General features: G+C 59.8%; 1 protein-coding gene across 2 annotated transcripts; it reads right to left on the bottom strand.

Annotated features, from left to right (window-relative positions):
* Nucleotides 1-20: 20 nt before the first annotated feature.
* On the bottom strand, nucleotides 21-20144 carry HNF1B (HNF1 homeobox B). Of its 2 annotated transcripts, none has more exons than XM_071447691.1 (9): nucleotides 19807-20144; nucleotides 15316-15515; nucleotides 13819-14083; nucleotides 13143-13384; nucleotides 6035-6195; nucleotides 3310-3442; nucleotides 3018-3209; nucleotides 2527-2645; nucleotides 21-220 (listed from the first exon to the last, which is right to left on the bottom strand). In XM_071447691.1, the coding sequence occupies exons 1-9, from the start codon at nucleotides 20142-20144 to the stop codon at nucleotides 200-202; spliced, it is 1671 nt and encodes a 556-aa protein (XP_071303792.1). In that variant the 3' UTR covers nucleotides 21-199. The 2 variants fall into 2 exon arrangements, with proteins under 2 accessions (XP_071303792.1, XP_071303793.1); XM_071447692.1 differs by having other exon boundaries at nucleotides 13819-14005.
* Nucleotides 20145-21424: the final 1280 nt, after the last annotated feature.

Raw genomic sequence — 21424 nt, 5'->3', positions numbered from 1 at the left:
GCGTGGAGGGATGGAGAGGCGGGTCCCGGCTGGGCTGCGGGCAGGGCCCGGGAGAGCCCCGCGGGAGGAAACCCCGAGCCCGGCTCCGTGCGGGGCTCCTCGCTCGCTGCTGGGCGGCGCCCCGGCAGGCGGCCCCCGGCGGCACGGGCAGGAAAAGAAGATGCCGTTGCTGTGTGCAAAAGCAGCGAGGTGTGGAGCATCACCAGGCTTGCAGGGGACACTGCGGAGGGAGAGAGAGCAGCACAGTGAGGGAGGAGGAGGCAGCACCACAAAGCATTCGGAGGCATCGCCTCCTGCATCCCTGCATCACCTCCTGCATCCGCTCCTGCATCACCTCCTGCATCCCTGTATCACCTCCTGCATCCCCTCCTGCATCCCCTCTTGCATCCCCTCCTGCATCCCTGCATCACCTCCTGCATCACCTCCTGCATCCCTGCATCCCCTCCTGCATCACCTCCTGCTCTGCTCCGTGACCACCTTGGTGCTGCCCTGCTCAGCCCCGAGCCCTCCCTGGCACCCCATTGGGGGAGGCAGTGGGAAAATACTTTCTGAGCCAGCATTGGCACCCCCTCCCAAAAATAATAAAGCTAAAGAAGGCCCTGTTTGTGGCCAGGCTGTGCCAGGCAGCCCAGGAGCAGCCAGGCATGAGGAGCAATGCTCTCATCTCCAGGGACAAACCCCCTGTGCCACATCCATCCCACTGCAGGGGCCCCTTCCCCATCCCTGTCATGCCGGGGTCCCCCGGTCCCGGCGGGCACGGGAGGGGCGGGGTGACCTTGCACAGCAAACATCATCAGGCGGAGATAAGGAGACGCCAGGAGGCTCCCGTGACATGTCATTAGGGACTGGCCCTGGCTATCAGGTGTTTGCCAACGTCATAAACGCGGTGCCTCGGCCCCAAGCGTTGTCAAAGGAACAGCGAGGTATTTGCCCCTTCCAGGTCTAATAGCAGCATCTGATAAGGGACCCACAGCAAGCGAGGGGAGAGCTGGGGGTGAGCAGGGACCTCCCTCCAGCTCCGTCCCCCTGGCAGCACCTGGAGCAGCCACCTCCACCATGGAACAGGTTTTGGGGATCTGGTGGGGGCTCCCTGCCTTATGCCGAGGCAAAGTGTGGAGGAGCCAGGGCACAGCCCCTGGCAGCCCCAGTCAATGATAGAAACCCAAATCACCAAAAGTATTCAGATATTTGGGTGGTGAGCTGCATTTATGGGGCCCCTACGCTGCATGTGTCACACTCCATCCACCTCTGGCTGATGAAACTGCTGACCACCAAGAAAGAAATCCATGCCCAAAGAGATTTTTTCCAGCAGTAGCTTGGGCACAGAATGGTTGGTAGGAAAAGAGACCCCGTGGGCTGGGAGGGTTTGCTGTTGGACACAGCTCACATCCTGCCCTGGTGCTTGCAGGATGTTTATCATGGATTGGGGGTAACGGGGGGTGGGTGCAGGTGAAGGGTCCTGGCCCCGTATCGCTCCTCCTGAGCCCTGCTTGAATCAAAGCGCAGGAAGGTGATGGAGGCAGAAAGCCCCAGCGTGGTCAGGGTAGGCTGATCGCAGGGCCCGCGGGCAGCATCGGGGATGGCCGGGCTCTATCTCGCTGCCAGGGACATTTCCTGTGTCCCGGGGCTGCCGCATCAAAGGCAGCAGAGCTCGATTAATCAGGGGCAGTTCGGGCTGAGCGCGCAGCAGATGGGCCGATAACGCCGCACGCAGGAAATGGAGCTGGGGGGCGGCCGTGCCTGAATGCTCACCCTGAGACTGCCCCGAGTGGGATCCCCCGGGGGAGGCGTTCCTGACCCCTTCCCAAGCACCCCAAACCCCCCAGGACTCCCCTTTGCAGCCCCTTCCTCCACCCCCGGCAAGGATCCCACAGCGATGCTGGGGGCTCTCCCAGCAATCCCACACTCTATTTACTCTGTGGTCATTGCAGACATTTTTTCCCTGTCCCCTGTCAAACCTCGGGAAGAAAAGTTTATCTGAATGCAAGTTCAAGGCTCTCTCTTATTTATCTAGCGATCAATAAGGGCCACATATTTCCCACAGTCCCCAGAGCTGGCTCTCAGAAAGGGACCATTGTCTAAGGAAAACCTCACACACCTGATTTGAACCAGGATAAGTCCAGCCTTACACCTGCAGTGGGCAGATGATAAAGGTTTATGGGCTGGGGGAAGCTGGGCAGCCTTGGACTCCACTTGACTCCAGCCAGGGTTGATCCCCCTGGACGTGGGCAGCAGAGCCTGCTTGGCTCTACCTCCTCAGCCCCAGCAGGATGCTCCACTCCCATGGGGCTGCCCCAGGGATGAGCAGGGCCTGCCTGGTACCATCAAAACCACCCAAATCCCATCCCACCACCACAAGCAGGGGTTTTGGAGCCCGTCAAGGGGCTGCAATGGGGTTCCCATCCTCAGCTGCCCCCAGGAGGGGAGCACAGACAGCAGGACAGGGTCTCTGCTACTCCAGCCCCACATCCAGAGGGGGAAATGCTGCCCCCAGGATCACAGCCCAGCCAGCCCTGTGGGCATTACCTGCTTGCTGGAAGACATGTTGGTGAGCGTGCTGATGCTGCTGGTGTCCGTCACCACCATGGCCGAGGGGAAGCGCGAGGTGTGCGAGTACTGGGGGGGCTCCTGCTTGTGTGTGTACACTGTGGGCAGGAGGGACACAGGTCAGGGAAAAGCCACCCCAGCCCTCGCCACGGCAGGGCCAGGGATGGAACAGGCTGCGGGGAATGGGGATGGGATCAAGCAAGCCAAGGGAAGAACCCAGCGCTTCCCTCCAAGCCGCTGCATCCTCAGGCAGCAGCTCACCCCCAGAAAGCCATGGGGATTGAGGGGCTGTGGCTGGACCAGAGGGAGGAAGGGATGAGGCAGGATGTGACCAGCCTGCACTGCTGAGCATGCCATGGGCTGGAACCATGAGAGAGGGGCAGCAGCCAAGGGCAGAGCAGGAGGAGAGCACAAGCTCATTTCCCATCTGAATCCATGCAGGGGCCCTCTGCAGCTCCCCCAGGCCTTACTGTGTGAGTTCTGCAGCTGGGTCACGGTGGCCATGAAGGGCTGCTGTGCCATGTGGCCCGGGGACTGCTGCATCAGGGGCTGCTGGTGTGGGCTGTGCAGCTGCTGGGAGAACTGCACGGGCTGCAGGGCTGCCAGGCTGCCCGCCACGCTGTTGATGACGGGGACGCTCTGAGCCTGCGAGGTGTTCAGACCTGGGAGCAGGGAGAGAGCAGAGCAGGGTGTCAGCAGGAGCAGCAGGGCCACCCCTGCCAGGGCAGGGCAGGGCACCAGGGGAGCTGGGGCTGCACTTACTCTGGGCGATGGCCATGACCCCCGAGAGCGGCGTCATGATGAGGTTCTGGGACTGCTGCGGGTTGTGGTGGGACAGGCTGTGGATGTTGGTCAGGGTGCTCACCGGGGGCAGCCCGCCCCCCGACACCGAGATCTGCCAGGCAGGACAGGCACAGTGAGGGCACAGCCCCCTCCTCCCCTCCATGGGGACACGGGGGGCACCAGCAGAGCCCCCTCCCCAGACGGGAACAGGCTCCAGTCCCGCTGGGTTTCACCCCAGACAGCCCTCCCAGACTGCAGCACCTCAGCTTGGTGTTCATGCATAGCAAAGCAGCATTGATTGGGAAAGGCTCTGCTGGCACTGGCTTCCAGCTGCACTGGAGCATGGCACTGGATCACGGCACATCCCAAACCCTGGCTGCTCTGTACCCCGAGTCCAAGCTCCAGCCCCGGGGACAGCTGAGGGCTCTCAACACTCATTAACTCCTAACCATCCTGCTTGCAGGGGAAAGTGGGACCTATAAACTCAGGGGAAGTGAAGAAAAATGACAGGAGGCAGGTTAAAAGGGCCTCGTGGTGATGATCTTAGTCACCAATCTGGCAGGATACAGGTGAGACAGGGCGGGTGTGCACAGCCACAGCCAGTGCTGGGGTTTCGGGCCAAAGTTTAGGGATCAGACAAAGGCACTTGGCATGTGCTGCCAGCACTGGAGCTGCTTCCCAGGACGTGTAAGTGCCTTATTTCCTTAATTGCTGCACCTTCCCCTAATTCCTGCTGTTAGCCCTCTTGCACTGGGTGAGCCCAGTCCCAGCTCAGAGCCATCCCTGCAGCCCTTCAGGTGACATTTCTGGACACCGGTCCCGAGCACCTTGTTTATTTTGCACATGTGAGCTGGAGATAGCAATTGAAACAAATCCATCAATAAATTCCAAAGCCCGGGAGTGACTCACGTTTCCTGATCCGGTATTTTCCACTTTCAAAGTCCCTTCAAGGCCGGGTTACACCACACTCGGCTGCACAAGTCAAACAGCTCCCGGCAAGCACACGCCGCAGCCCCGGCTCCTCGCACGGGGTGTTTGGCCCCAGAGCACTGCACCTGGACTGTGCATGACTGGAAAAGCCCCTCCAGGCACTGGACCCTCAGGGCAGACCCTCTGGCACTAACACAGCTGAGGAAAACACCGGGGCAGGAAAGAGTGAGCCACGAGCGATTTCTGAAGCCTCAGGAACGCTCTTTCCTGAGAGATGCAGCAACTTCCTTGGCAGCTCCTTGTTTCACGTGGGGCATTAAAGGCACATGTTTACTTACTAGAAACCACAGCCTACAGCATATTTCTATTAAATCACTTGCAAGCACCAGCTAGCCCTGCCTGGAGATCAGAGATAAGCTGGCAGAGCCAGGGTCCCCACGGCGCTGGGCAGTGTCTGTGCCTTGGGGAGAACTCAGCAGGGCTCTTCTGCTGCATTTCACTGAGTGCCTTCTCCAGTTTAATCTGCTCCCTCTCCTCCTCCCACGCTGCCCAGCCCCTTCTGGGGTCTCTGCCCCGGTCCCAGGAGCTGGCAGGGGGTGCTGGCATTGCCTGGTGCTCGGGGACCCCCACCCTGAGCACGCAGTGCTGCTGCTGCTGCTGCTGCCTTCATCCCTGACTCATTTTATGGCTTCCAGGCTGAGGGTTATGAGGCTCAACACACCCTGGGGTGAGCTGGGCGTGCTGGGACAGAGGCAGTGGGCTGGGGTGTCTCTCTGCAATGTCCCCCCAGCGTGGCAGGGGACGTTTGGCTTGGCAGGGTGAGTGCCAGGGCCTGAGGGGCTGCACTGAGACCCTCTCCAGCCAGGGGGAATGGCACAATGACACGGTGCCATAGCTGAGGGAGGGACAGTGAGCCCCTCCATGGCCTCCCAGCCTCGCCAGGGCACGGACGGGATGGCCCAGGAGGGACAGCCCTCTGAAAATGGAAGTGAAAACCAGGGAAGAACCGGCTTGGCCCCGTCAGCCAGTGCCATGTTTGACTTTCGATTTCAGCCGGAAAAAAACTCCCGGAAAAGCAGCAGCTGCAGGCAAACTCTGCCAGCCTGCTCCAGGGACGGGCTGTGCTCTGCTATCACACCCCATCCCGTCCTGGCCTGAGCCTCTGCACCCCCTCCTCGCCCTCCTGCACCCCCTCCTTGCCCTGCTCCTTCACCCACCCCTCCAGGGGCTTTGCAGCAGGAAGGGGCACCCCGAGTGCCATGGCCCTGCAGCAGCAGCAGCATGGGGACGTGTCCAGCACCACAGGGATGCTGATGTCCCACCTCCACTGCTGCCACGCTGACACTGACAGCTCTGCCCAGCAGAGCCCCATGGCAAAGGGGAGAGGGAGAGAGCCAGCATGAGCAGCTTCAATCCCCTGGGACAGGAAGGTCCCTGCTCACAGGGAAAGCTCTTCCCAAACTTGGGAGGGCTTCAGGAAAAGTAATGAATGAGTATTTTATCGATACCGTGTCATGGGCAGGGGAAAGCAAACAGAGATCCACCCAGCACCTTCAGCCTGCAATCAATGAACCCTGGGCTCTGGCAGATCCACCTGGAGCACACCATGTGTCCCACCACCTCGGAGGTGGGGACAGTGGCACCCTGGTCCCCCACAATGCCCCATTGTTCAGCCGGGCCGGTGTGAAACCCGGGGAAAGCTCTGTTTGCTCTGCCCCTGGGCCCTCTTATCTTATCAGCGCCGCCGCCGCCACAATGGGCCAGGTGTACTCACCATTTTCCCTTCGGGAGACAGCAAAGTGTGGCCCGGGTCCAGGCTGGCCGGGGAGACCTGCTGGAGCACAGCCTGGCTGGTGGTGACCATGGCAGCGCCGCCGTGGTGGCTGATGGCCCCCGAGGACGCGGCCTCGCCGCCCGCCTGGCTGTACCTGACCCCTGCAACACACACACACACATGGGAATGGCATCACCCATGGAGTAACACAGAGGGGTGCCAGGTGTGCCCTCAGAGCCCTGCATCACCCAGGGGCACCTCACAGGTGTGCCAGGTGTGCCCTCGGAGCCCTGCAAAACACCCCAGCCTTGGCATCACCCATGGGCACCGCACAGATGTGCCAGGGTGCTGCTGAGCCCCTTGGAGCCCTGCATCACCCACGGGCACCACCCAGGTGTGTCAGGTGTGCCAGGCTGGTGCTGAGCCCCTCGGAGCCCCCCAGCCCTGTCACGGTGTGTGGCACAAGGATGCAGACATGTGCCAGCTCCTCAGTGACACCTGTGAGTGACAAACAGGGACAGGCTGTCCCTCCCTCTCTCCATCTCCTGGAGTTCCTGTGAGGAGCTCATGGCTGGAGCTGCAATCCCACACTGCCCAATGCCACGGGGGAAAGGAGCCCCACACCCACCTGCACCCCTCAAGTTTCCATTTGCACAGCTCTCAGCCACCCTGCAAATTCCTGCCGTGGCTCCTGGACCCTCACTGGGGACCCTGCAGCATGGGGAGTGACCCTGTACCCCCATGTGAGCCCCCTGAGGCTCTCCCTGCTCCCCACAGCCATCCCCAGCTCCCCCATCCATGGCTCCCACTGCTCTCTCAGGCCCTCCTGCATCCCATTCCCTCTCAGCACCTCCACAGTGTGTGACTAACAGGGCTCTGCAGTGAGGCAGAGGGACCAGACACCCCCCAGCCCCCAGAGCAGACCCCAGCCCTCCACTGCCCTCAGGGAAATCTGGCCCCAGCACAGGTCCTCCATATAAATATATTTAATTTGGCTGAAGCACCCCAGGCTGATAACCATATGATCAGCCATGTGTCATGGAAAGGCATCCACAGATCACAAATAATTAACTGAGGAAAACCCACGGCAAACAAAAGTGTCTTTTACAGGGCTGCCCTGACAGCTAGGGTGGAAAACCATTTCTTAGGAGGAGTCCAGGCCTGTGCTCGCAGCCAGATGGACTGAACTGCTCTGGGATGGAAGTGGTGGAGGATGGACAGACAAACCTGGGGGAAAATCCCGTGGTGGCAAAGCCCACCTTGCCATCCACCCCAAGGACATCTCCTCAGAGTGCCCGTCCCAGGCAGGCTCAGCCTGGGGCTGCCTCTGTGAAGGCTGCTCTGAGGACAACTCTAAAATTAATCTCTGAACCAAGGAAAACCAAAGAAACCAGAACTGGAGTCCAGGAGCTTTTCCCAGCTCCAAAACCAAGCACGGAGCCACCCACGCCCTGCACCAAAACCACAACACAGCCACTCTGTAATCGCCCCCGAATTTCCCCCATCAGCTGCTTAAACACGACCCACAGATAGGAATCTCCTCCCCATGTCTGGTTCCTGATGATTTCCCAGCAAACCCCCTTATCCCTGATAATAAAAGAATGTCCTCTGGCAGGTGGATATCTGCCCGAGTGGACGTCCCTGCCGCGAACAGGGTAAACATTTAAACATTACCCAACCCGGGCACTGTCACACACATTCCCATTCCCATTCCCATTCCTGCAGAGGGTGCTTCACTGCGGGCCGGGATCCCGGCTGCTGGAACAATGGCAGGGCAGATAAAACAAAGCCCTTTCTCCTGGGCGTGATCTGAGAGATAGACGGGGCACAGACGGCTCCTCTCGCCAAGGAAATCAGAGTTTCTGCTGTCTTCGGGCTCCTCTGGGCTCAGCAAGAACAACAAAAAAGTCCATTTTAAATGCAAAATCATGCCCTGTGCAGCCGAGGGGGTGGTGCCAAGCCACCCAAAGCTGTGAAGCTGGCTTTAAAACACACGGGAGGTTCGTTAAATGCTGATTTTGAAGCTCTTCCTTGCAGCCCCAAGGACGAGCCTTTGATTGTTTGAGGAACAATAACCAGCGCCGAGATCCCCAGATAGGCTGGGGACTGAGATTTTGGGTCTCTAGATAAAACCACTGAAGACTCCGTGTCTTGATGAAGAGTCCTGATGAGGATTAGCTCTCCCCAGGAGAGCCAGGCTGGGCTCTGGGGTTGGTGACAGCGGTGCCACTGCCCAGCCCCAGCAGGGACCCTGCTCAGAACCACTTGCTGGGCAGGCAGAATCCTCCTGCAGGGCTCCCTTATTATGGGGTGTTATTATTTCCCCCTCCCCACAATGGGAGGGATGTTATTATTATTATTATTATTATTTCCCCATCCCCACAACGGGAGGGGTGCTATTATTTACGTGTCCCCAGGGCTGGGTTGGATTTGGGCAGATCACATCATTAATATCAGGGATATTAATGCCACTACAGGGCATTGCTGCTGCTGTCACTGCTGGAACTCACGGAGCTCCCTGGGAATGGGGGGGCCTTTCCTCTGAGCTCCCAGGCCTCTCTCCATCCCTGAGCCCTGGGATGCAGCCCTGCCCTGGCAGCACAGCCCCTGGCAGCTGCCCAGAGAGCTGGGGTGAAGGCAGGGGCACAGCTCCAGCTGGGAGCACCAGGACTGCAGGGTTCCCCCGGGGCTTTGGCATCCAGGCTTTATGGGCTGGGCTCAGACAGCCATCAGGGCCCAGCACAAGGGTTCTCCTGCTGCTCTGCTGTGCCTCCACAGCTGGAGGCAGCCCTTGTGCAAAGGGATTTATTCCCCCTCAGCAGAGGAGCCTGGATGGGGTCACTGGGAATGGGTCTGGCTGTGGAGCCTTCCCTCCTCAAGGCTTTTTTTTTTTTTTAACTGGAGCTACAGCCATAATATAAAAGTCTGTTTATGGGATGGGCCATTGTGTGGGCCCTGAGCTGCACAGGCTGTGAAATGTTTTACTGCCCTCCCCTGCCCCAGCAGGGTCTGGCTCCCGTAGCCTTAGCCCTGCTCCAGCCATGGATGGGGACAGCAGAGTGACAGCCCCAGGGCACCACAGACACCCCCAGCACCTCCTGACTGCTCTGGGGTGCCACACTCATCCTCCTGACTCAGCTTTGGGGGCTGGGGGTGGTGGAGGGAGTCTGGGGCAAGGATCAGTCTCTTTATCACTTTCATCCCTGCCTTGTGCCTTTCCCCAAACACACCAGCCCGTGCCCCTGGCAGGCACCGGCAGGGAAGCAGTTTGGTTCTGCTTTGCTTTAAGTCATGTTTGATATTATTAAATTGTATTTAAAAACCCCTCATTGTACTTCTGTCATTCCCACGCTGCAGGAGCCCCGCTGCCACCGTGCCACAGCACATCCCAGCCTCCAGTGTCTGCCCCTTCCCCAGCTCTGGACTTCTGCCCAGACCTTCACCAATGTCCTGCACATCACCAGCAATGCCAAACCCCAAAAGAGATCCCAAAAATTCACCGGTGATCTGGCAGCGGAGGGGATGCAGCTCTGGCTCTGCCTGACCCTCCGGGATGCAGCCACTGGCACAGAGCAGGGTGTCAAAGTGGGGTGAGAAAAGCAAAGTGTAATTTTTGGGGAGATGCTGGAGTCAGTGATGCTTCACCCATTGACACTATGGACAGCCAGGTCGCTGATGGAACAACTTCACCCTCCCAAAATTCAGGTCCAGGCAGCACCAAGGGCACCTCTGATTTTTGGGCTGCCACTCAAATTGTCCCTAAAGTGTTAATCTTGCTCAGTTACAGAGGTGCATAGTTTATATCCATTATAAACCCGTTTATGGGGACTAGACCCTCCCATTTCGCTGCTGTCATAAAGTTCTAATTACCCCCATAAACCAGGGAAAAGCTCCTCACAGTGCACTGTACCCAGTGAGCCCCACAATGTCCCTGACAGTAAAATATTACAGCCACTGCCACGGGGTCCCAGGCAGAGGCAGCACCCCCAGACCACGGGGAGGGAGCCAGTTACAAACCAGGGTACCCCAGAGCCAGGGTTTGCTGATGGGCTCTTCTTGTAAAGGGAGGTTAAACCCCTTTGGGTTCTAGGAAGAATCTCAGGGGTGGCACTGGGTTATTTTTATGTTTATCTCCAGCTATAGGGATATCTAAATATCTATCTATATATATATGTATGTAATGCATTTTAATATAGAGATATTTAAATGTATATATATATGTATAAAAGTAATGCATTTTAACATATACCTATATACACATATATATGTAAATAAATGTGATTGCTCAGAAATTGATCTGCTACTCTGATGTTTGCAGAGCAGGGATGGATGGATGGATGGAAGGAAGGAAGGATGGATGGATGGATAATGGATGGATGGATGGATGGAAGGATGGATGGAAGGATGGATGGATGGATGACACCCTAATCCCTACAGGTGTGGAGGCCCCCAGGACAGGCTGCAGGGATGCTGTGCCCCCTCCATGGGTGTGCAGCCCCCCAGGACAGGCTGCAGGGATGCTGTGCCCCCCAGGACAGGCTGCAGGGATGCTGTGCCCCCCGCCCTGGGGCCGGGGCTCTGCAGGGAGGGCGGCCCTTTGTATGCAGGGCGGGCTCGGGGGGCGGGCGGTGCTTCCCCTAATCTCATCAATGCCCCGATTGTCTTCGGGGCTCTTGAAGATAAAAATGGCATAAGCCAGAGTCTGCCATGGCACCGAGATAAAGCCCCGAGTGACCTTCAAATCAAACAGGGAACCAAGATCGCTGATAAAACCCAGAGGAAGGGAAAAGTCCAGCCTCGGAGAGGAGCCTCCGAGATAGAAAGGCTTTAAGTATTTACCTCCAAATAGTTAAAAACTACAGCTCGAGGCTTGACAGATGGGTCCCCGAGAAGAGGCCGGAGGATGTTTGACTTTTACAGCTCTCATCCCTGCCCCGCTGTCATCCCGCCCTTTTGCCAGACCCCATTGATGTCCCAAGGAGAGGCGACCCTCTTTGTGCACGGGCACGGGGGAGCTTTGAGCAGCCCCAGAGCTGCAGCCCCATCGTTTCCGAGGCGGGCCGGGGGACAGGAGCAGTGTCCCAGCGCTGTCATTAAGCTGTTAAGGCATTGAGCGGCCCAGACGCCGCCACCTCGGGGCAAGGACAGTTCAAATCCCAGCATGGACAGCCACCATGGGGTCAGCGGGGTGTGCCCCACCGAGAGGGCATCCCCAAACATGCCCTGGAGGGGTTCCAGCAGAGATGCACCCGGTGATGTTTTGGGAACGTCCCGCACCCAGCTTGCTCCAAGCGCCCTGAAGCTGAGCTCCATCCCTGCCTGCTTCCCCCCAAATCAGCCCTAAAACCCCACGGTGTCCCTCGCCATGCCCATCCTCTCCTCCTCAAGACGGATCCAAGCACCGACCGCCGAGAAATTCCCGCAGCCGAGCGCTGCTGACCCCTCCGGAGGGGCTGCGCTCCGCAGCCATCACTCCTGCCCTGCCGAAAGCCCCTCGGGACGGGCTGTCAGCGGCCCTATAGCCACGGCCGGGCCCTGCTGGCCCCGCTCCGACGGCAAAAGAAACCTGGGGGCTTAAGGGCCCTCCAGCCCCGAGATAAATGCCCGCGGTTACAGTAATTGCTGTCCCCTACTAGAAGAACACAAAGGCTCTCGGGGGGTGCCCCATGTGCGCTGCCAGGCCGGGGGCACATCAAAGGCAGCGGGCTTCGTTCAAAGCCCCGGCTTAATTGTCAATTAAGCATGCACGGGGGACAGCGCCGTGACAATGCGGGGCTGCATGCTGGTGGGGCATTGTGAAGCCCGCCGCGACACCGAAAACAGCTGATTCTGCTGACAATGTGCTTGTAGGGCACCTTGTAAGCAATCAGCCGCTGACAGCAGGGCAAACGTCCCGCCCGTCCCCGCCATTGTGCGGGGCATTCCTGGGGCAGGGTCACATTTTGGTCACCGCTGGCCGGTCCCCGGGATGCTGCCGGTTCCTCCGGGGCCGGGAGCTGCGCACGGACATCCCCGGTACCGCTCGGGGGCTGCCAGCACCGAGCGCCGGGGCGCGGGCAGCGTCCCCGGGCACCCGGCCCTTCCCGCGGGGACTGTCTGCAGCACGGGCCCCTTGGGTTTGCCTTTGTGCCGAGCTGGGTCTGTGTTACACCAGGCTGGGGCATTTCCACAGCTGGGTGGGTGTTACATCAGGCTGGGGCATTTCCACAGCTGGGTGGGTGTTACATCAGGCTGGGGCATTTCCACAGCTGGGTGTGTGATGTGTGTTACACCAGGCTGGGGCATTTCCACAGCTGGGTCTGTGTTACACCAGGCTGGGGCATTTCCACAGCTGGGTGTGCTTTACACCAGGCTGGGGCATTTCCAGGGCTGGCTCCAGCCTCCCCGGCCGGGCTGGCTCCAAGGGGACGTGGGGCAGTGGGGACACGGAGCCCCCATCACCGAGGCCCCTGTGCCCATAGCGGGCTGCAGGTAAGGGACAATGGGGATTGTTCTCCTAACAATGCCTCTCTCGCCCCTGCCCGGTGTGCAGCCCTCTCCCCACGGCGTTATCTCCCACTCAATCCCCCGGGGGTTTTCGGCGGCAGCTCTGCTCTGTCCAGCCCTGGGCACGGCGGGGCCGGACTTTGGGGTGTGAGGAGGAGGAGGAGGGCTCACCCTGCACCTCCTTTCTTCATCCACCTCCCTCCGCTGTGGCACGGGGATGCTGCACAGCCATGCAGCCAGCCCAGTGCAGGGGGGCCAGGACATGCTGCCACCCCTTCCCTCTGCATTGCCCCTGCACCCCCAGAACCAGGGCTCCCCCGAGGGCTACACCCCATGAACTGGCACTGTTACACCACAGCAGGCACGGGGCAGCTCCTCCTGCCCCGCTGGGCACAGCCTCTCCCTGCCCAGCCGAGCCCACACGGAACTGAAGTGCCCTGAGTTAAACCAATCGAGCAAACACTGATTTATCCCGGCACGGCGAAAATCCAGCGCTCACCATGTGGCCACAACGCTGCAGTGACAGCACGTGCTGCCCTCCATCGCCACCAGGACCGGCTGAGCATCCTCTCCCTGCATCCCCGAGCTCTGCCCCCACCGCAGCACCTTCGGCAAGGCTCACCTGGCATTTTGCTGGGCGGGGAGGCGCTGGGCTGGTTGTGGTGGGGGGAGCCGTGGGACAGCAGCAGGTTCATGCTGTGTGGGGGCTGGCCAGAGCTGTAGGCATCCATGGCCAGTTTCTGGCGGAACGCCTCCTCCTTGCGCCGGTTGGCAAACCAGTTGTACACCCGCACCTCCGTCACCAGGTTGGAGCCCAGCCCGTGGGCCTTGGAGGGGGACACTCCTCGCTGCAGACACTCGGCCCTGCGGGGCAAGGGACACGTTGGAGCAAGGGGGCTGCTGGGGGCAGGCAGGGGCCTCGGCACATCACAAATCTGGGGGAGTTTCAGCCCCTCCTGCACGCCCACCTGCTCTCTTCAACTAAACGCCGTCCCTGCTCCCTCTGGCAATGCTGCAGCATCCCTGTGGTATCCCCTGTATCATCCCTGCAGCATCCCCATCACACCCCTGCCCAAACATGGAGCTCCCTCTGCCCCAGACATCACCCAGAGAGGGAAAACTTGGCCAGGAGAGGCCTGGCAGCTCGGCAAAGCTGTGCCACGAGCCGGGAGCCAGGGTGGTGAGCCTGGAGCACGGCATCTCCCACGGCATCTCCTGCAGCATCTCCCGTGGCTTCCAGAAGGAAGGCTGAGGCTGCAGGCAGGGGAGGCAGCACAGGTGTGTGGGGCAGCCATTACCTGTTGCACTCCTCCACCAGGGTCTCCCTCTCCTCCTTGCTGGGGTTCTTCTGGCGCTCGTAGGCTTGGTACAAGATTTGCTGGGAGGCCGGCCCCCACTTGAACCGATTGCGCCGCATCTTCTTGCTGGGCGTTTCAGAGCAGGCGTCGTCGAGCTGGGCAGCCCCCTGGTTCTGCTGATTGAACTCTGGAAAGAGAAACAGCAGCTGATCCTGACTGCCTTTGTCTGTCATATTTCCACAACCCTGGACTGCCTGGTTGAACTCTGAAAGAGAAAGGAGCAGACGTGAGCTGGCCTGTAGCCGCCGCTCGGAGCCACCGTCCCGCGCCGAGGGGGCCCCCCCGTGCCCCCTGCCCAGCACCCCGAGCCCACAGCAGGCTTTGGAGCCAGCCAGGTGCTCCCTGCCACCCATCCCGGGAAGGGGCCAGCCTGCTGCCACCCCTGCTTAATGGGGAGGCATGTGCAGGGCATGCTATGGCCATGCATATTCATGGGCAGGGCCCCTGCCAGCCTGCGCTTGTTTCGGGAGGATTTTTCCAAGCAAGGAGCTGGGCAGGACGGCTGCAAAGCCCCCCGAGAGGGTGCCCCAGATCTCTGCTCAGCCACAGCTCCCCTCCCAGTCCCCTCCCAGCGTGGTGGGACCCGTGCCCGGGGCGGGCAGCACCAGAGGTGACCTTCGGCGGCCGCCCCAGCCCCGGCACTTGTCACCACGGCAGTAAAGGGAGATTAATGGGAGGGTTTTATTATTCCCAGTTTTGCAGGGGAATTCTCCCTCTTTTTATAATGGCTTTTCCCCCCGTGACGGCGGGGGGGAAACACAGGGCAAGGCTGGAGCAGGCTCTGTTTGCTCTAACGTCTCAAGGTGTGTTTTCAGAGCAATGGTATTTGGTGCTAAACCCTTCTCTGCACTTCCCCTCTGCTGGATATTGCATCCTTCTGGAAGAGGGAGGCAGAGCCCTTTCCTGAGGGGTGCCAGGGCCACTCGGGGCTGCTTTGAGAGCTACGGGACAGATCCCAGAGCAGGGAAGAGTGGGAGAGGGGCACAAAGGAATAGCCTGTGTGCTTCGTCAAAATAATCTGTGTTTTAAACAGCACAGACTGCCCCAAACCCTGCTACACACAACAGCAATTCAGGGGTTTTTAATTTTCTCTCTCTACATTTTTTTTGCTTAGTTGAAAAAAAAAAAAGAGCAGCCTGAAAAATAACAAGGAAAAGGTGCAAAGGTGGGAAAGGCACCTAATTGTGAGCCATCATTAATTGCTTTCCCAGCTCTAACAAACACAAATACCCAGAAATTCAGCCGTGTGGATGAGCAGGGGGGAACCCTGCCACCCAGAGGGGCTCTCACCCACTTTTCCTACACCTTAAATTCATTTTGCTTGGAAAACTGTTTTGGGGAGGTTCTGCACAGCTGGAGTCTGGGGCTGTGCTGGTGCCCAGGGGCAGGACAGGGACACGGGGACCCCCATTCCCCCCCATTCCCACAGGTACTTACGGCGGAGGATCTCCCGCTGCTTGCGGACGTACCACGTGTACAGGGCAGCTCTCTTCTGGGTCTTCATGGGGGTGCCCTTGTTGAGGTGCTGGGACAGGTGGGACTGGTTGAGGCCGGTGACATCCACCACCTCCCTCTGGGGGATGTTGTGCTGCTGCATGTACCCCTTGATCATCTTCGCTGCCCGCCACGGGTCCTCGCTGTGGGCAGGGAAACCAAGGGTTAATATCTGCTGCCAGCAGGGGAAAGCCCCCAGTATTTGCTTCTCCCCATAATGGAAACCTTTCATTACTATTATTATTTATTATTATTATTAAAACTGTTTCAGAAGGACACAAGATCCTTGGAGTGTATGTTTTTCCCCAGGCTCCCAAAACAGCCCTGTCCCACCCCAGGGCTGGTGGGATGGGGGCTCACACCATCACTGTGTGATCACAGCCAGGCTGTTCCTCCAGTGTCCTTGTGGGACACGCCAAGGTCCCATCAATGCCAGCAGAGCTCCTCCAGAGCCTCCATGGAGAGGCACAGCCCATCCATGAGCTGCTGCCCTTTCGTTCGGCGCGATTTCTGCCGTGGAAGACACGCACAGGCAGTGGGACACACACATGGATGGGCAGGGGGAGCCCATCCTGGTCTACTAATGAAGAAAGAGAAATGCTGGGGGTGTTTTTCCTGCCCCTGCTCAGGGTGCAGCACCTGCACTGTGCCCGTGCCCCCAGCTGCCAGGGACCCCTGCACTGCCACCGAACCCCACCTGCCGCGCTTGCTGTGGAGCTTCTTCCTTCCATTCCCACAGGGATAATGACCTAAAAATCTCAATATCCCCTGAAAAAGGACCCTATTCCCTCACTCCCACAGCTGTGCACGCACTGACCATACGCAAAAGGCTGAGAAGCCAAGGTCAAACCAGGCACACAAACCCAACGAGTCCCCGAACGCAAAAACGAAACCAAACCCCCGAAAATTTTGAGTTACTCCTGATTATTATTAAACACTTGAATTTGGCTCCTCTAGGACCCAGGTGTAAATGACTCTTCTCTAAATCACACTACTTTACTGTCCGCTGATTTAGAGTCTGCTGATTAGCATAATTTTATTTTAGAATAAATAAAATTACAAAAATTAGCTGAAAATCCAAATGCTGTCCGTGGTCTTTAGCTCTATCAAATGCCCAGTGTGACAGCAGAGCAACAGGTCAAAACACCTGTGCTGTATCCAAGACACCAAGGTTTATCCTGGCCTAAAAGGGAGAACTTTCAGCACTGAAAAATCAGTATGAGCCCAGAGCTGGTCACAGTCCTGCACTCAAATAATGCGATGCCCCAACGCTGCGCTTGGAACGTCCAACTGCTTTCCCAATTCATTACCTACTTTGGATCCTTCACCTTGTCAAGTGAAAGAAAAGAAGAAAAAAAAGCAAAAAGCCCAACAAGTAGATTTCTTACTTTTATTCCTGAATGTAGCTTGAAAACAAAGCTGGTTGGATCCACGGCAAAACAGCGGAGCAGAGCCAAGCGGGGCTTTGTCACCCCGGGAAGGAGCCACGGAGCCTTCCTGGAGCTGCCGAGCCTGTGCCCAAACCTGCATCCCCCAGGCAGGGGAACCCTGCTGATTTGGGGGGTCCTGTCCATGGGATGGTTCCCAGAAAAAGTGGGAAGCGAGGAGAAGGATGTGGAGAAAATGTCCTGCCCAGCAGCACCGGGCAAAGCCGCCGCCTGCCCCAGCTGAGGGGCTCGGGCAGACCTTTGTCACCAGCAGTCCATGTCACCCAACCGATCCCACTAATTACTGATTAATAACAAGTTAATGAAACAGAGCTCATTATCATTTCTAAGAGAGGTTTGGTTCACGACCGAGCCCAGAGCAGCGTTTGCTGAGAGTGAAACCGAGGGCCAGTGAATCAGAGCACGCTTGGAAAATGTCAGGTGAGGGACTCGGGGGCTACAGAGGAGATTCTGAAATTCAAATAAAATTTGGCAACATTTTGGCTGGAAAAATATCTGAGAATTAGTAAAAAAAAATCCCGGAATTTCCCTCCATTTAATTATTTTTTAAAAGGCTTCACCTTGACATTTCCAACATGTTTCACACTTACACTTTCAAAACAATTACTCGGGTCTTAATTTCTGAGAAGTGATTTTTCCTTTACGAATCAACTTGACCGTATTCAAAAGGGTTAAACAACCTGAAACCAAACCCAAACATTTTGTTTCATGTTAAACAAAATGTTTGGACTTGACCCAAAATGAAACGTTTGAGTGTTTGTTTGGCCTCTTTTTTTTTTCCTTTCTTTTTTGGTAACCTAAAAAGCCAGAGAGGAAAACCTTTTGAGTCAACACCAGCCCTTATTCTTTGATTCTGTCACCAAAATGAAATAAAACAAACATTAATTGTCCAATCTTCAACAGGAGTTTACTTACAAACAAAACCAAAACCCCGACCCAACCCACGAGTGCTTTCTAATACTGGAAAACCAGTTTATAGCCCTGTCTCCACGGTCCTTCTCACCAGAACCATGGAAAGGTGTTTTTCTTGCACAAAATTAGCCCCACAAAGCCTGGCTGCCAATGCTGCCCGAGAAAGAGCCATTTCCCCATTCAGCCTCACACACAGGTGGGGGGCAAAGCCTGTTCCTCTTCCCAGCGATTCCCAGACCAGCTCACCCATTTTGTCAGCCTCAAAACCAGGTAAATACACTCCACATCCTCAGAGAAATATGCCAAGAATTTATAGAGATGGATTATAAAACCCAGCTCCCTGCAGAACTGCCATCCTGCTCAGCATCTCCCTGCACACCAGGGATCACTCGGCTGTGCCTGCACTCCCCACACACCTCGGGGTGGCTTTGCTGGGTCCCCAGGGCTGGTGGCCTTCCCAAAGTCCCCAGCCCACGGGTGGGATCTGGGATTTAGAATTTCCCTGAGTGAGGTGTGGGTGAGCCCTGCAGGTGGGATGGGGCAGGCAGGGAGCTGTGGGGTGTCTGTGCAGAGCTGGGCTCTCCGTGGGTGACCTCACCACGCCATGGGCGGGCAGCAAAGCCCCGGCCGCGGTCCCAGAGAGCTGCAGGGCTCCTGAGCAAGCCCAGGGATGTGGGAGCAGCCCGGGAGTGAGCCTGCCCTGGGTGGGGACCCCGGGGCAGCGGGAGAAGAGGGGGCTCAGCCCCGGCAGGGCTGCAGCCGGTGTCTCCCGGCCGCCCTACCTGCTCCCTCTCCAAGTACAAAGGCCTCTCTCAGAGCAAACACGAGCTCTTTGCAAAGGCTCCTCAGGGACATGTGCCCGCTCTTGTTTGCACCCAAGGCAAACTTTGCACAGAAACACCTGTGGGAGCACAGGGACCCCGGGGCTCAGCCACCCCGGGCACTGGGGGGACACTGGGGACAGGTGGGAGCACCCAGGGGTGCAAGGTTGGCAGCCCATCGGGAGAGGCCCGCGATGGATCCTCCCTCGCAGGAGCCCCCTCGGCACCCGAAGGCTCCCGGTCTGGGCGGGCACGGGTGGCGCTGCCCTGTCCCCAAAGGGCACCTGCTGCCACCGGGGCGGGACTGGAGCGCGTCGCTGCCGAGATCCCGGGGGAAGAGTCGGGGCCGTTCCCGGGCTCTGCGGGCTGGCGAGGGCACGGGCACCCGCGGCGGGCACCGCGCTGGGCATCGCGACAGGCACGGGCACGGCAGCGCCCGGCGGGGGACACACGGACAGAGCCCGAGCCGTGCCCGCCGCACTCGGGGCCGGCCCCGCGGGGCTCCCACCTGCTCACACCGGCGCCGCTTCCCCGGGGCTCCGGAGCGGGATCGGTGCCGCTCCCACGGGCCGGGGCAGCGCTGCCCGCCGAGCCTGGGGCTGCCCCGTTCGGCCCGGCCCGGCCCGGTTCGGTTCGGAGCGGAGCCGCATCTCGGGATGGGCCGGAGCGGAGCCGCCGCCGTCGGGGGTTCCCTCCTCCTTCCCCGCTCCCGGTCCGCTTTACAACCCCGGCAATGAATAACCCGCCGGCCCGATCGCCCTGATCGCGGCCTTTTGTGTATCTTTCTGTTGATGATTTATAGAAATAAATTAATAACGCCCCGGGCTCCACGTGGTGCGGTTTACGTTTGAGCCGCCGGCGCGGACGGACGGAGCCGGCGGCCGGTCCGAGCCCCCGCGGCCCCGGCAGCCCCGGCCCCGCCGCGACCGGGAACGGGAACGGGAACGGGCAGCCCCGACGGGGCGGGGGGGACGCGGCCGCCGGGTCCGGCTTCCCCCTGCCCGCTCCGCTCCGCCGCGGGGTCCGGACAAGGGAGCGCCGGGCAAGGGAGCCCCGGGAGCCGCCACCGGGACCGACCGCGGGGCGGGCGGGGAGCCCCGGGAGCCGCCACGGGGTGGGACGGACACACACCGAGCAGGGAGCGCCGGGAGCCCGCACCGGGCCCGACACACCGGGAGCGAGCCCCGGGCAGGGCGCTGGAGGCCGGGGCCGTCGGGCCGAGCCCCGCGGGCGGATCCCGGCGGTGCCGGTACCTGATCATCCTCTCCACCTCTGCCCGCTGCTCCACGGCCTCCTCCGTGTTGAGCGACTGCAGCTCGCGGAGGATCTGCGGCGTGTCAAAGTCGTCGCCGTCCTCGGAGCCCTCGTCGCCCGAGAGCTTGCCCTTGCCGTGCCCGTTGGCCAGCGGCGGGAGCGCGGCCCTGCCGTCGGGGGGCCCGCCGGGAGACAGCGGGAGGCTCTCCAGCTTGACGCCGAAGCCGGCGGCGGGCACCATGTCCTCCAGGGCGCGGATCAGCCCCTCCTTGGTGGCCCCGGAGCTGAGCAGGGCGCCCAGCAGCTCCCGTTGCAGGGCGCTCAGCTGGGACACCATCCTCTCCTGCCGCTCCGCTCGCCGCGCTCCTCCCGCTCCGCCCCGGCCGCGGCTGCTGCGGGCCGCGGGCCGCGCTCTACCGAGCCATGACCGCCACCATAAGGCATTATACCTTATGCAAATCAGCGCCAAAGCCTCTCCTCCGGCCCCCGCCCCGGCCCGGCACGGCTCGGCCCGGCCCTTAGCGCCCGCCGGGGCGGACTTTGCCTCGCGGCCGGCGGGAGGCCCCGGGGGAGCGGCGGGGGCAGCGCCGGGCGGGACGGCGCGCACGGGCACGGGACGGCGGCTCCGAGCGCCCCAGAGCCGCCCCGGAGCCGCCCCGGAGCCGCCGTCGGGGGTCCCGGTGCCGGGCGCACCCCGGGAAGGGAGCGCCGTCCTCTGCCCGCGCCCCCCGGGGCCGAGCCGGGACCCCCGGCGGGTTCGGCTCCCCCGGGCGCTGTGCCCGCGCTGGAAGGGGGCCAGGATGAAAACCCTTCATGGTTTCTCCCCCGTGTCCTCCAGTGTGTGGCGTCCTGTGCCCCAGCCCCGGCACAGGGCAGGAAGAGGCTGTGAGGGTCCAGGGAGCCCCCCCAGGACGGGGGTTACCCGTGGGGGATGTGGCCCCCGCTGTGGGGCAGCTCTGGGGACAGGCTCAGTGCCATTTAGCTGGGCAGGACATGGCAGGACACCCAGCTGGCAAAGGGGACACTGCGGGGACAGAGGTCACAGGGGACACGGAGCCCCCACTGACCCATGGCAGCAATCAGGGCTGGGAGCAGGGAACAGGTTTGGGAATGGGCAGAGAAGAGATCCAAGCTGTGCTCTGGGATCTGAACAAAACCTGCTTTTCCTACCGCTGTGAATGCACCAAGTCCCAAAGATCAACAAAAATCAAAATTAAATTCACTGAAATCAAAGCAGGCACAAGACAAGAGGCAGAACCACACCCAGAGCAGGGCACAGAGGAGCCCGGGACCCTTCAGGGGAAGGCAGGCCTGAAATCTCCACTCATGACTGCCCAGGTGCCCAAAGCACTTCCCGTTCCTGCTGCTCTTGGCAAAGGCCAACAGCTCTAAACCCAGTGTTCCCAGAGTCAGACTTGTCCAGGGCACCCAGAGTTACCTGCCCATCTCAAAACACACAGAAAACCCTGCCAGCCACCAGCACCCAGGGCAGACCCCAAATGCAGCCCCAGAGCCCCTCAGGAGCGCAGCTGCTGGTCCCTGACCCGCCAGCCATGGATCCCCTCTCCGTCAGACACCCTGGGCAGCTGCTGGCAGTTGGGTTCCTGCAGAGCCAGG

Source organism: Agelaius tricolor, unplaced genomic scaffold (assembly GCF_023055355.1).
Source record: "Agelaius tricolor isolate 1412-34295 unplaced genomic scaffold, bAgeTri1.0.p SCAF_25, whole genome shotgun sequence".
Classification (NCBI taxonomy): domain Eukaryota; kingdom Metazoa; phylum Chordata; class Aves; order Passeriformes; family Icteridae; genus Agelaius; species Agelaius tricolor.
This window is presented reverse-complemented; position numbering and strand designations above follow the sequence as displayed.